The following is a 13,895-nucleotide window of genomic DNA, read 5'->3' as shown; positions in this document are numbered from 1 at the left end:
CAAGTACTGACAGGCTGCATGGTCTTGGGCAAATTCAGTCCCAAAGCTATGCCAAGCAAGGCAAGGCTGCTTTACATAAAGACAAGCTAGCTAGCCTTAGGAAAGAAGCTTTCTTGACTAATGTGAAACCATTAATCTTAGTACCAGAAATTGTTTTTTCATTGACTCATCCCTTTTTACATGCACATCAACAAATATCTGCATGTCAAACTCAATGATGATATTGTCAATGCTTAATACCAGCCAAGATTTACACGTAAGTGCTATAAAAATTCAGATCAATGCAATTCATATATTCTCCTTCTTAAACTTAGAAGAAGTCCAAAAAGAATATCATTGCTCAATTTAATCACAACCTTACATTTTCAATAGTTGTACAAAACATCTAACAATGTTAAATCAAATTTGCGGACACTCCAAAAAGCTTCAGTAAGCTTCTCTTTCATCAGAAAAACTCAATACTCTTCATTTCCTTCAAAAGAGCTTTTATAGCTAGATGCTAAAAGCCCTTTATTGCATCTGACATCCTGATGCAGTGTAAGGAAAGCGACCTGTGCTTCCAGCTTTGTATTCTTTTTCCATCTGACTGCATATTTTACGCAACAGTACTTCCTTTCTGCTCTTTAACTAGACAAACTGGTCTTAAAATGTACAAGCCTACAGGCTAAACTTCCATTATCCAAATGATGCCACCTTACAGTAACTTACCTGCTTTCTCAGATAACCTGCATTTGTTAAAAAGGATTTACTGTGTGTCTTGCCAAGTACAACTCATTCATCTGCTTCAGTAAGCCTCAAAACTCATTTCTGATGTTAGGTCCACTTTGGCACTGAAAACACAATAGTATGCAAGCCACTTTGCTGGCCAGCCTCCAGGTAAGCTGTGCTCCACTAACACCTGAAACAGCCCTATGCTGGGTGTGCGTTACGGACGAAATAAGTTTTGACTCCAATGCAGTATATGCAATAAGTCCTGAGTACACATGAACTTAATCTAAAGCAGATTTCCCAACATATGCTGCATTAAAAAATAAATAAATAAATACATAAATAAATTTCCATCTGAAGCAATGGTATCTTCCCTAACTGTAGTTCAAACACCTGACTTCACAGAAATCACAAAGATCCATTAACATCGTACATACTAAATAAAATTATTGATGATTTTCCTAATCATCAATGATTGAAGAGATAATACAACCATACAGAAATCACAGCACTGTTAACTTCATTTTCATGTCACCCCCATTATTTTGGTGTGGGGCAGTGCACTCTTTGAAACACACAACATGAAGAGAAATGTGACTGTTGTGCTTTTTTTTAACTGACCAAGATGCGTAACACTGAAACAAGAGCATGTTGAGGTAGGAAAATGAGTACCAATGCATGAACAACTATTGTTTTTTTTGTTTGTTTGTTTTGTTTTTAAGAAATACTGTGAATATATTTTAAGTTATAATAAACTCATTAATTTACTCTGAGAATACACTTGTATGAGTGTTAACCAATTCAAAAGGCAATCTATCATAAGCTAACATAATGCTTCAAATTTTACTTGGATTTTTTCGTGTCATCTTACAAATTTGTGCCAATTCTTGCTTGCAAGCAATCAGATTAGTCATTACACACCTGAGCCTTTCTCACTGCTTTCATTCCAAGAAAAAACAACATGGATAGTCAGAATATCATTTCTCTATGGCCTTGTAAATCATGAAAGAACATGTTAATAAAACTAAAAGAATTTTGCAAAACAAGACAAAAGATGTGTTGCAAAGTATGACCAATAGGGTTTCTCCCTAAGCTCAGGAAGACCTACGCCAGGTGTAGGAAAATACCAGCTAAAATATTGACTTGCTCTCAGTAATTTACGAGGACTAGAATGGGATTACATAACAAAAGCTATCATTTAGATATATTTCCTCATGTGTATCTTTTGAAGTGGTCTTGAAATAACGGATCAGAACTGCCTTGCAAGTGAAATAAAACTTTAATGAAAACAAGCAGCAATGCATGGAGGAAGGGAAACTGAAAAGCACAATACTGAACAGTGGAAAGAGTTTCATATGACAGACAGAAAACTTAACAGGTTATGAAAGCAGCAAAGATCATGTAACGTGCAAGAACAAGAACATAAAACACTTCAGTATTTGCTTTAATACAGAATATAACAAGCTAAATCAACTGTCCAAAATATGAAACAAACTTCAGCTTAGATAAACTTAAGACTTAAGAATCTGAAGCAGTGAACCACTGAGCAGTGGTTCTGGAAAGATCAACATGAATGATAATCCCAATCTAATACCCAGTAATTACAAGAAAGGAGAAAAAATACCAGGTATGTCAGTTCAAAAATTCCCTGCAGAACTTTTCTTCAGTAAAATACAACAGAGAATAAAATCTGTAAACCTGTACCATGACCATGAAAATACAGCTGAAGCTTCTGGAGTAGAGCAGCTAAGAGCTCCCTTGTGGGAAAGATCAAACCCTTTGGAAGGCTTACAACCACACAGCAAAAGCATAACTTGGGCTCAAGAACCCCATGCAAACCTGAGCAGGGCAACTGCTAGGGTCAACTACTGCACCCCGACCAAAAGGTTGAGACCTGCCAATACTCACCCCTTCGAGGTTTTTCCTGAGGGGAGTTCTGAGCATCGTTCCACCATACTGTTTTACAGTCCTAAAAGAAAATTGCTGACACCAAAAGGATTTCCTGAATGCACAGACTGATAAAGGGCCTCAGGGAGTAGTAAAGACACCGTGTTCCAGACGTGCTGTCTGGAGTGCAGGAGATGGGTATTCACACATGCTGTATTCCCATTCAAATCATTACAGATGGAATCTTCAGGAATTCCATCAGTCAGCTGCCAAGCATTAAGAAGATACTGCAGCAAGTGAAACGGCATGAAGTGGTCAGATACTAATTACAGGTTTTCAAGCAGAATCCTTAAGAGACCAAGAAGTAATTCAAACTGATTTATTACAGGCAATGTAAAATAATAAAAATAAATCCTTCCTTTCCCAAGACTATATATCAGCAAAGTTAACATTTTTTTTTGTTGTTACTAGTTTTAAAAAAGAGCATCACGTCCACTTAACAATTCTTGAGTACTTCTGAAGTGACAGAAGTTGAAAGAACACTGCATGACTACATTTTAACCCATAGCTACAAGGAAATGGATGCCATAAGTCAGCAAGAATACAATGAAGCTGTTCAAAGAACTTAGTAGTTAAGAGAAGGTGCTTATTCGTAAACACATTGAAACTCAGGCAAAGAGATTAAGGATAACCTGTATGATTTATGAACCGAACAGAGGAAAATCAAAGGAGAGTGAAGTTACTCTAAGTTTGTGTAAGAGAGTGGTTATTTCATAAACCATGCTTCCAGTAAACTCAACATGTACTACTCAGATCAAAGGAAAAGCAAATTACATAGGATTTAAATCTATAAAAAGCGGTTTGCCTCAACTGTTGAGGTCAAACTTTACACACAAGAAAAAATGACTTCTGAATAGAGAGAACGACTGGGATGGAGGTAGCAGGTTGAAGTCTGGGATGCCCAAAAGGATCCTGATGTGGTGTACTGGAAGCATTCTTAAGTTTTCTGCATCATTTGTAACTCTTCAGCAGGTGTCGTATTAGCACATGCTGACAAAGGAACAAGTGACAACAGTCCAGGTGTCTTTATCAATTGTAAAGTTTGTGTTTGCATTAGCACAAAACCTGAAAACATCAACAAAAAAGAGATCTACAGGCCGACTGCCAAGGAGGGGAAGCAAAGGGAAGGGAAAAGACATTTTCCAGCAATGAAATAGAGTTTATCTTTGAAGGAGTATCATAAACCACACCTGTAATTGAACACTTTCTATGAATACTGAAAACAATTACTTTGTTATGCACAGCTGTACAAAGTGTGAGGCAATAAATAGAAACAACATCAATATAAAGAGACAGCTGTCAAAATGGCCAAGGTGAAGCGGTGAAAGAAAGGCTACGCTTTGTTGGGAAGGAATTATTATCAGATGGGAGGGGTGTAATGTTTGCTTTGGAGTAAGAATTAAGGGCCTCAGATTAAGCACTTGAATTGCAATTAGTGAAAAACTACCTGTAAATAGCCTGTCAGGCTGATAAGCTAACAAAGTGTTAAGCAAGGAAACACTGTTGGTTCAAGTCAAATTTGGAAGAGATCAGTGGGGACAGACATATGGAACCTGATAACTACAAGAGAAAGTCATAAAACGATAGTGCCGATGATGGCGTTTGTTACAGACGGGAATGGAAATTCACCTACTAAAAGGCAGCAGAGTGATACTAACAGGGAAGGGCAAGAAAAAAACACTTAGGACTAAAAGAGTGATACCAGTTGCAATGAACTGAACAGCTGGAATAATAGCATGGTTTCAGCTGCAAGACAGAGGCTTGAATACATGATGAAGAGTACAGGGAATACAAGATTGACAGCTGCAATCACAACAACTCAGATTTAGATATGGAAATAAGGAAATTATAGAAATGCAGATGGAGAGCTTATTCCATTCTGGAAATTCACTCGTTAATATCTTGGTATAGTTATGAAAACTGAAAAAGAATGTAATGCCATTCTATTCAAAATGCATCATAAAAAAGCATAACGCAGCAGAATGTCCTCAGAGCTATTGCCTGACCCCCGAATGTAACCGCTCGTTTTTCTTTACATGTTTCTGAAAAAATAAAGATTAAAAAAGAACACTGTGCAGCAAGGCGGGGACGAAGAATCACTTTTTTTTGAAAGCATTAAAAGAAAACTTCGAAGTTATATTACGTTACTGGGATATTTAAATAATGGCTTGATTCCAGAAACTATAATCCTGTCACGGCAAAACATTGCTTAGGTCAACAGCGTATTATTGGACACTGGGTTTCAAAACTCTTGTAGCATAGACTAAATAAATTCATAGAGACTTTTTTTTTTTTTTTTCAAAGAACGTGAGTCAGAGCAATGGCTTACTTGCCTACTACAAAAAGGGACAAAGGAGCCAGTAAAATAAAAAACTAGAAAAAAAAAGATGGGAAGTCAAGTAGATAATCCATATAGTCACAGAAATTTATTAAGACATTGTGTTACTACTTCCTGTAGCAAACAAATTTGACAATTTCATGCTGAAGTATAAGCAGGGTGGCCTTGGGCTGATGTTACATCATCTACAGGAAATGAGTCAGAACAAGCCTTCCAACCTTCCTTACAGGTCCAAAAAATTCTGCTGGAATACAGCAAGAGTAAAAATAACTTCACATATTTTAAAAGCATACTTCAAAAATACAACACTTCTAGTCTGGACTGTTTATTCAGTTTGAGTATATCAAGGTAAGGTAAAGAACTCAAGATACATTGTACATATGGTATTCACATAAATTCCCAGTAACTTAATACTCAGAGGAACTATCACTTGGTTCCTCCTAAGTAGCTGGAATTAAGTGACTCAGTAATTAGCATCTCTTTCTCTGTAATGTTACATTTATGGACGTTTCAGACAATGCTATACAGTGTGGTAGCTGATACTGTACAGAATACATGCTGTACAGCGAGAAACTGAGACTGAGATTAACCTGACATTAGGAACTTAAAACTATACTACACTTTGGAAAAAACAAACAGAAATCCAAAATGCAGATCTCCTGAATACTTCCACCATTTTGCCTACGTCATCTACTCCTGAACATCAACAGGAATGGTCCCTTGCGCCAGTCTGGCACACTGGCACTAGAGCTGAGTTCAGCATACCCTACAAATCACCTCTGACACACGAACTTAGAATAGTTCACGGAACAGCTGAGGTTGGAAAGGAGCTCTGGAGGAGGACATCTGGTCCAACCTCCCTGCTCAAGCAGGGCTGCCTGGCACCGGTTGTCCAAGACTGTGTCATACAAGTTCAGTTCAATGCTTGCTGAACATTTATCTTCAAAATTATACAAGTCAAATGTCTGAGTGCACTATACAAACTGGCACATTATAAAACAAAAAACAACCAAACAAAAGGTTTCTTTATTCTGTGCTCTTTCCCTCTCCGTTACCATTACTGGTCAAGTGGGAGATGGGCCAGTGACTGTCACATACAACAGCTCTGTTACTGGGCTCTATCCAATTCCTAAAGTAACACTGTTGTTCCGTTCCTGGCACGCCAGGCACTCCATCTCCATAAATAATTATTCTGATGTCAGAGATGCAGGATTGTAGCTCCATTCAGAGAGTCTGCTGAGCACGGGGAGTGGGCAGATGAAGGATGCTTCTATTTACACACAAAAATCTTTGTGACTAACAGAGAGCAAAGAGAAAGGAAATACAAAGAGAGCATGACAATTTAATGAGGATTTATTCCTTTGCAGGGGAAAAGGTGGGGCCAAAGCACAATGGTGGAATGCAGAGATTACAGCAGTTTATATCATAACTCTCTTGGGAATTAATAGCGACACGCCCCCCCTTACCCCCCTCAGTGCTACCAATGCTAGTTCCCATGCACAGCATGAACATTATTAATACAGTGGAAAGAAAAGGAAGGAAATCTAAGGGAACAAAGAAAATGCTGTTATCTAAACAAATTTTGAATGATAAGGAAGAAATACAAGAAAAAATTGTAGAGTACAACAGCCTGTCACTCTGTACTGTATTTATGTACAGACTAAACAGACAAAAAGGCAGTTATGTCTATGAAGAGCCAATTCTTTCTGCAGGTCTGATACCTTGGCTTCTACTCAACCACTTCTTCTACCATGCGTGGCTGGGATTTCATTCCTGCTGTATCCATCATGCCCTGCAAGCCCCTCTAAGCAGGGGAAGGGAAAAAAGCTGGGATAACAGCACAGTGCTTGCTACAGAGTAGCCCTACACTCTTCTGTGAGTCATATCAGTAATTATACATGCTACATCACTCCTTGCTCTCTTCTCAAATCAGGACTAGAACAGCTACTGAAGGCTAAAGATGAAAAAATTCCCTGTGAATATACACCTGCAGCAACACGAGAGGGAGAGGAATTTCACAATCTGGCTTCAAATCCCATCCATTTGTGCGCTTTCCTGTTTTGGGACAGTGAAAAGTGCATGAAACACTGAAACAGTTACTGTGGTCACTGAAAGAAAACCTTGCTCTGTTTCAAGAATCCTACCTAACACCTAATCATGAAACGCATTGCTACTTCGTGGTGTAACTGTCAAGAAAATCCTATTTCCCCCCACTCCAAACAAACAAAAACCCCAGCAATAGCAGTATTAAACAGGTCATGCTGTACCTTAGTTTATTGTAAGGAAGTAATAGTGTGAAGGGACTACTTATTGCCATCCTGCTTATCATAAAAACAAAGGGAAAAAAAAGTTCACAGGTTATTTAAAAAGCTAAGAAGGTAGTGAGGAAACTATTCTTAGGCGCATCAAAACCCTTTTAGTAAAATTTCTTCGATACCTACCAAAAATCCCTTACTTTCCTATTGTACCAACATTCCATGTTTACAACAATAATTAAGGCTACTATGGTAATAGAAAAGCTCGTTAATGAAGACAATGACTTTATAAATTTAAAAATCCTGACTCTAACCTAGAAAAACATACAGCAAAGATGCATGGACTTCCCACATGCTTTGAAGAATCACCTTGTGCATATACAGCTCTATCTTAACAATTCATGCCTCTCGTTCTATATTGTTCTTATCTTGGAACGAACTGTCAGAAAGCTTAATTTTCTCCCTCAAAAGACCTTTGCCCCAAAATGAGACATTTTTCCTCTTTCACAATTAGTTCTGCATTGGGATACGAAGAGACAGGCAAGGTCATTTTCTTGTCTTCCTGTGGGAACTGCTGCTTCTCTGATGAACGTCACCAGCCTGTCCTGCCCTGAAGGGTCCAAGCGCCTGCCCAGCTGCTGAGAGCCTGCAGACACAGCCACTGAGCATGCAGCAGGACAGAGAAAGAGTTCAAGACACAAACTGAAGCAAGAGAAAACAACCTTGAGGGACATGCACTGATACACTGCACTGCACAATGAATGCCTCCCCCATATTAATCTGTACCCTGTAATATCAAAACTGTGAGATGTAACCAGCCTTTTTTCTGACTAAACTTAACAAATAAACAGTTAACTCACTAAGAATGGAATTTTTAAAAGATGAACACTATTACACAAGGAAAAACAAAACTATCGTATCTCAGTGGCTTTATTAGTGTACTTCTTAGGTCTTCCCTTTCACCATTTTCAGGGATTAAAACATATAAATATTGTACCTATGAAAACACTTATATAATACACTACACAAAGAAGTAAGAGTGATACTTCAGCGATGAAGCATCTGACATGGAAAGAATTAAGCCAATGTAAAGCAAAGCTAGGTAAACCGTGTGCTTATCCATTTATTACATTTTTTTCAAGTACCATTAGAAAAAAAAAGTCAGTCAGCAAGGATTTCCTCCTGCATTCATGAAACGAAGGAGAAAGCTTTGCAGTCTGTTGTGGTGCCAAAGACCTAATAGATTGATCTACAAAAAGTAATTTTCCTTGTCTATTTCACTACTATCAGGTTTGCCTGTCCCACAACAAGTACAATCTGCTGATCAATTCTGTTTCTGCATACACGTATCAGAATTAACAATCATTAGCATCAGTTCATTTATACCACATGACCACCATTCAGTGTTACTATTCCCACTTTCAGGAGATCAGGATTCCAAGCTATTCATGCCATAAAATATGCACAAAGAAGGTAGAAACTTGTCACAGACTGTGTGGAGAGCATTTATACCACTTCCAGCACTGATGCTAATGAGAAAATAGATACCGCAATTTTACAGAGCAAACTACCAGCTTCTGAAACATCTTGAAGAATAATTAAAAAAAAAAAAAAGAGGTTGCCCAGAATTCTTACTCTCTCTAGTAATTGTCAGCTCAGGACAATCACCTGAGAAAGAGGTTTTGCCTTCATGAACTTGTCCAGTTGTTTGTCAAGGCCACATCAAATACAAACACCTGGAGTATCCTCTAGAATGAAGCTCTCTGATTCAAATACAAGTTACAAGAATTTGTCATGATAGCTTAAGCTGATGCCCATCCAGTTTTGTATTATCCATTCACCTTCCTCAAGCCATTGATGACTTAACAAGCATGTCTACAATTGTCCGTTGCAGACCAAAGAAACCCAGAGTATCCAGCTGTTCCCCACATAGCTTCCCCACAGCTGCTCCACAACCGTGCAGCTGTGCTGCTGCTCTGTGCTTGCTATCCTGTTCTCTTAGAATCAAAGATTCAGAAGTGCAAATAACCCCAGACTTAGGCACACCACAGGTTTACAGTGATAAAACCATCTTTCCTCTTCTTCCTTTCCAAATTCTAACACCATGTTTGCTTTGACTGAGGTTGAACACACACCTTCGTCAAATTGTCTTTTAAGAACTGCCCTAGAACTATTTTAGTCCTTAGATCAAGGTCTTTTTTTTTTTTTTTTCCTGAAATATGCTTCTTACTATATACATCAGCTCCATAAATTAACTCAAAACCAGCATAGCTGTAAAACTGATAGAATCACCTAAATTTCACAACATCCTGTCTTACTTGGAACTATTTCAGAAAAACATCATTTAACTGACAATGCTAGCAGCAGAAACTGCCTACAACAATAGCTAGGATTATTAAGACTGGAAATAAAAGATGAAGCATAAGGACATAATTCTTCACTATTTAGTTTTATGAACAAGAGCCCAAAGACTACAAAAGTTTGGATCATCTCTCCTAGTTGAAGATGCTAAGATAGACTCTCTGCTTCTTTACCTGGACTAAATTAGCATCTATAATACAGTTCTAATTTTCTCTGAAAGGTCAAATTTCCAACTTGCTTGACAAAAAGTAACTAGGCACATCAGAAACAAAAATTAGTTAAATGCTAAACGATAATGTGTTTTGAATCCAGAAAAAAAAAAAAAAAAAAAAAAAAAAAACAGATCCCCTCTCTGCCATACAAGGAACACATATGTGAGTAGAGAAATGTAAATATTCTTTTATTTACATGTGTGCACATACCTATCCATGGTCCAACGATACACTTCAAACCTTGTATTGTCTCCAAACTATGAGCTATTTACCTTTTTATACCAATGCATTCATTTCATGGGCAAAGAACTTACTTCCACTGCCCAACATGGTGGAGAGCAGTGGTGGAAGGCAGATGCATGTAACATTCCTGAAACACTGAAACAACTCACTATCTGTTGGGATTCCATCCAAGAAGTCCTAACGAGCCTTCAGGGAGCTGGCACACAAACATTTTCAGTTATGATGGCTTGTCACTCAACGGATCAGTCAGTATCCAAATAACCTGACTACAGCTTTGAAGTGACTTGCAAACATCTATTAGGACATGTTGGCTACTAAGCAGAGAAAATTTGCTATTGATATTAGACCACATTAAAAATATTATCTCTTGTAGAACAAGATATGAGGGAGAGAAAATGATTGGGAAAGAAGAATGATATTCAAGACTAACAAGTCTATAACCAGGCTATAAAACAAACATGCCAGCTTCAAACAAGGAAATCCCCTGGCTGTTAGTGTATTAAATATTAAATACCCAATTTAATTTAATCATATGATAACAACAAAAGCATGGAAATGACAAGTTTTGTTTAAGAACGGTCACTTTTTTCTTGTTCTAAATAACTTGTACCACTGCACACACCAAAGGTGTGTGCACTTCCAAGGATAACACTTCCAAGGATAGCTCTGAAGGTACAATATACAGGCCAGTTATTTAGTATGCACTTCAATATTTTCAAATATGAAATGAACAAAACAGTTTCAAAATAATTCAGTTCTGATTCATATATGGGAATAAAGGAAGTTTCAGAAGTAAAATGCCAAATTCTAAATACATGTGCAGAAACAGGAAAACAATAGTCCTGCACTTGCATAAGGTACAGAAAATCAGTAAAATGGAAAACAGCGGCTATATACATGTAACATGCAAATGGTAGCAGTTAAAGCAAAAGTTCTCTCCATGACAGCAAATACTAGCTGTTAATCTATCTAGCTTTACTTCCAAATTTATAAAATATCAGGTACAAAGGATCAACTATGTGCATTCATGAAGTTATAAAACTCGAAAAAAAAATAACAAGCTTAGGCGTTCCCTTCCTTTATTGAAGTTGGGAACATGGGACTAGAAAGGACCACCTGCATCCTCTCATATTTCAAGCATTATTTCATCTAATTATTTCACGGACTTAATAGTATTTCACCTTTGAAGAACTTCCTTTGGAAGGCTCTTTCTGCAAAAAGAAAAAACAATCTAAAGTTTAGAAACTTTCTTCTCTTCCTACTTACAGACCACCCCCTTCTCCAGCCCCCCCCCCATTTATTTTTTTTTTAAATAACTCAAATCATACCCTTCTTTCAGGTAGCACAGAAGTGTGACCTTGATAAAAATCAGAACAACATGTCACTGCTTCCCATACATTCAGAAAATAGTTCAATCAACCCTAAAATCTTGTTCCTTCATGTTGGAGTTAAAAGTTCACTCCAATGACTGCAACAGATGTCTACACGCATCCTTAAACAGACAACTGACTTGCCTGGTGCTGTCAGAGAACTCCATGGATGCCTGACACTACGGTGGAACTTGAAATATGCAAAACCATACATTCCCTATCCAAGACCAATGACTTTTACATGGATTTCACTATAAAATTATAAGTAAATAGGAAGATTAACAGCCCATATGTCTACTCTGAGATGATCTTGTTGTTAGAGGGCTTTTGTCCACATTCCTTTTTCCTCCAGTCTTCTTTTTTCTTTCCCAATAGCTTTAAAAATGCAAAAGATGAAGCAACTCATTACACTCAGGTCAAAAAAAAAAAAAAAAAAAAAAAAGGAAATAAAAGAAAATAAAAGAAAAAAGGTAGCTTGCAGCCACTTACAAGAATGTTCAAATACTATTAGCCAAGATCGTAGCCTTTTAATTTCTGTGATGCTTTTTATCATTTATATAATCATATGCATCCACATATATAAATGCCTGTAATTGTATGTATATATATACACACACTAGACTTGTAAAAACATTGCCATTTCTACATCATTTTACTCAGTAACTTGGAGCATAGTAATGTAATTTGATGTATCCAAATATCATAGATTTTATTGGCAACAACTGCATACAGATACAAAAATGCTTCAGTTGCACTACACAATATGGATATATTTTTTCCTCATCAAGATGCATAGCTCTATCATATAGTTCAACTTCTTTGATCCTATGAGTTGAAGCCCTCCACCCTTCACAAAGACAACTTGGTTAAAACCATGTTATCCCAGCTCCCAAAAGATTTGCTTATCAAGTTCTTAAATTAATCCTTTACTCACCGATGCTACTCAGAGAACTGCTGCTTTCAGAATCAGAAGGCATTATGGACAGCACACTGTAAGTAGATCCTAGAATGAGAAAAAGACAAACAGTGTTACCACTACTTCTCTTTTCTTCTCCCCAAATCAAGCTAACCATTTGTTTTCTTGGCACTGAATTAGATTTTTATGCATTAATAACATTTGTGCTCTCTAATAGGAAATGGATAACTTGTAAATAAACATCACAGTACACACCAAGTAGGAAATTATTCCAGGTGAAATAGTAAAACTGAAATCGGAAGAAAAAAAAAAGAACTAAAACAATGAGTATTTCTGACAGTGAAAATACAAAGTTTCTTCTCTGAAACATTAAGATTGAGCAGTGTCTGATGATCATCAGAATCTACTTTGATTACTTGTCTTTTAATGAGCCAATTTCAACTTGATCATCTTACTGATTTGTATTCCTTTCTTCACTTTGAAATATAATTTAATTAGTAAATAAGTTTTGCTTGCATACACGTGCAACTTCAAGTATCTGATCCCAAAAGCAACTGGAGCCAACTTGTCACTAATGATAATGAAAGCTTTTTTTTTTTTCCCCACACATAAATTGATCAACAGAGTTGTCTTTCATTTTAGTTGATTTAAAAGTATGCTAAGTTTGACTTCCCAGAAGAACTGAAAAAACAGGCTCTAGTTCAAAACCTTAACAACTAAACAGCTCCACCATCCCTCACAAACAAAACGAGCACCCCATAGTAAAGGAAAGGGAATCATTTTGTGGCTAAGTGATTTGAAATCTGGTCCATTTCCAGCCACAACTAGGACATGAGCTCAAGAATGAAATCAATATATTCAGGAGCTGTCTTTCCTATAGTCCTCCTTTCTATGTTTCATCATTTGTTTCCTCCAATCTTTTTGAAATTAAGACATGAAAGGTGAGAAGCATCACATGAAACGCATGGATCTACCTTTCAAATGAATTAAATAAAGTACAGCTTTAGCTCATCTCCTGTGCTACTTCAGGAAAAAACTAACACCTATCATCACAGTATCAGATAAAGGAAAGACAAGAAGTGATGAAGAGAAGCTGACCAACAACACAAGCAATAACAGCAAAATCAACTGAAAAAACACACTTAGGGCCAGATTCCCAGCCAGTAAAATTTGGTTGGACACCCCAGTTTCAATGTTTGCTATCTCAACAAAGAATCAGGCTCCCCAATTTGATTAAAGGGACAATGGCTAGGCAAAAGCCAAGTTAAACTCCATCCAAACAAATCCCTTGGTTTTACTAGCAGACGTTGCTCCAATAAGTACAAAAAAAAGAACTGGATCATGAAGTACACTGTTCCACCTGACACATTCCTATAAATAATGATTCAAAATACATTGGTCACAAATAATTTTAGTTGATTATACAGGATGTAAGGGCTTATTTTTGCTTTGGCTTGCTCTGGTTTTTAAATAAAACCTTACAAGCACAACACTGACACACCAGCTTCAGGAAGAAGTCTGCTGTGTATTTCTGCTTCCATTTGA

General features: G+C 37.1%; 1 protein-coding gene across 2 annotated transcripts in view; it reads right to left on the bottom strand.

Moving 5' to 3' along the window:
* The window catches only part of DLG5 (discs large MAGUK scaffold protein 5), a 108,003-nt gene that overhangs the window by 54,313 nt on the left and 39,795 nt on the right, over positions 1 to 13,895 (bottom strand). For both annotated transcript variants that reach the window (XM_084289857.1, XM_084289858.1), the window contains exon 2: positions 12,369 to 12,437. In XM_084289857.1, coding sequence (XP_084145983.1) covers positions 12,369 to 12,437 — 69 coding nt within the window. The remainder of the gene's footprint in view (positions 1 to 12,368; positions 12,438 to 13,895) is intronic.

Source organism: Netta rufina (assembly GCF_964035555.1).
Source record: "Netta rufina genome assembly, chromosome: 7".
Lineage (NCBI taxonomy): Eukaryota > Metazoa > Chordata > Aves > Anseriformes > Anatidae > Netta > Netta rufina.
The sequence above is the reverse complement of the archived record's forward strand: the minus strand, read 5'-3'. Positions and strand labels throughout refer to the sequence as shown.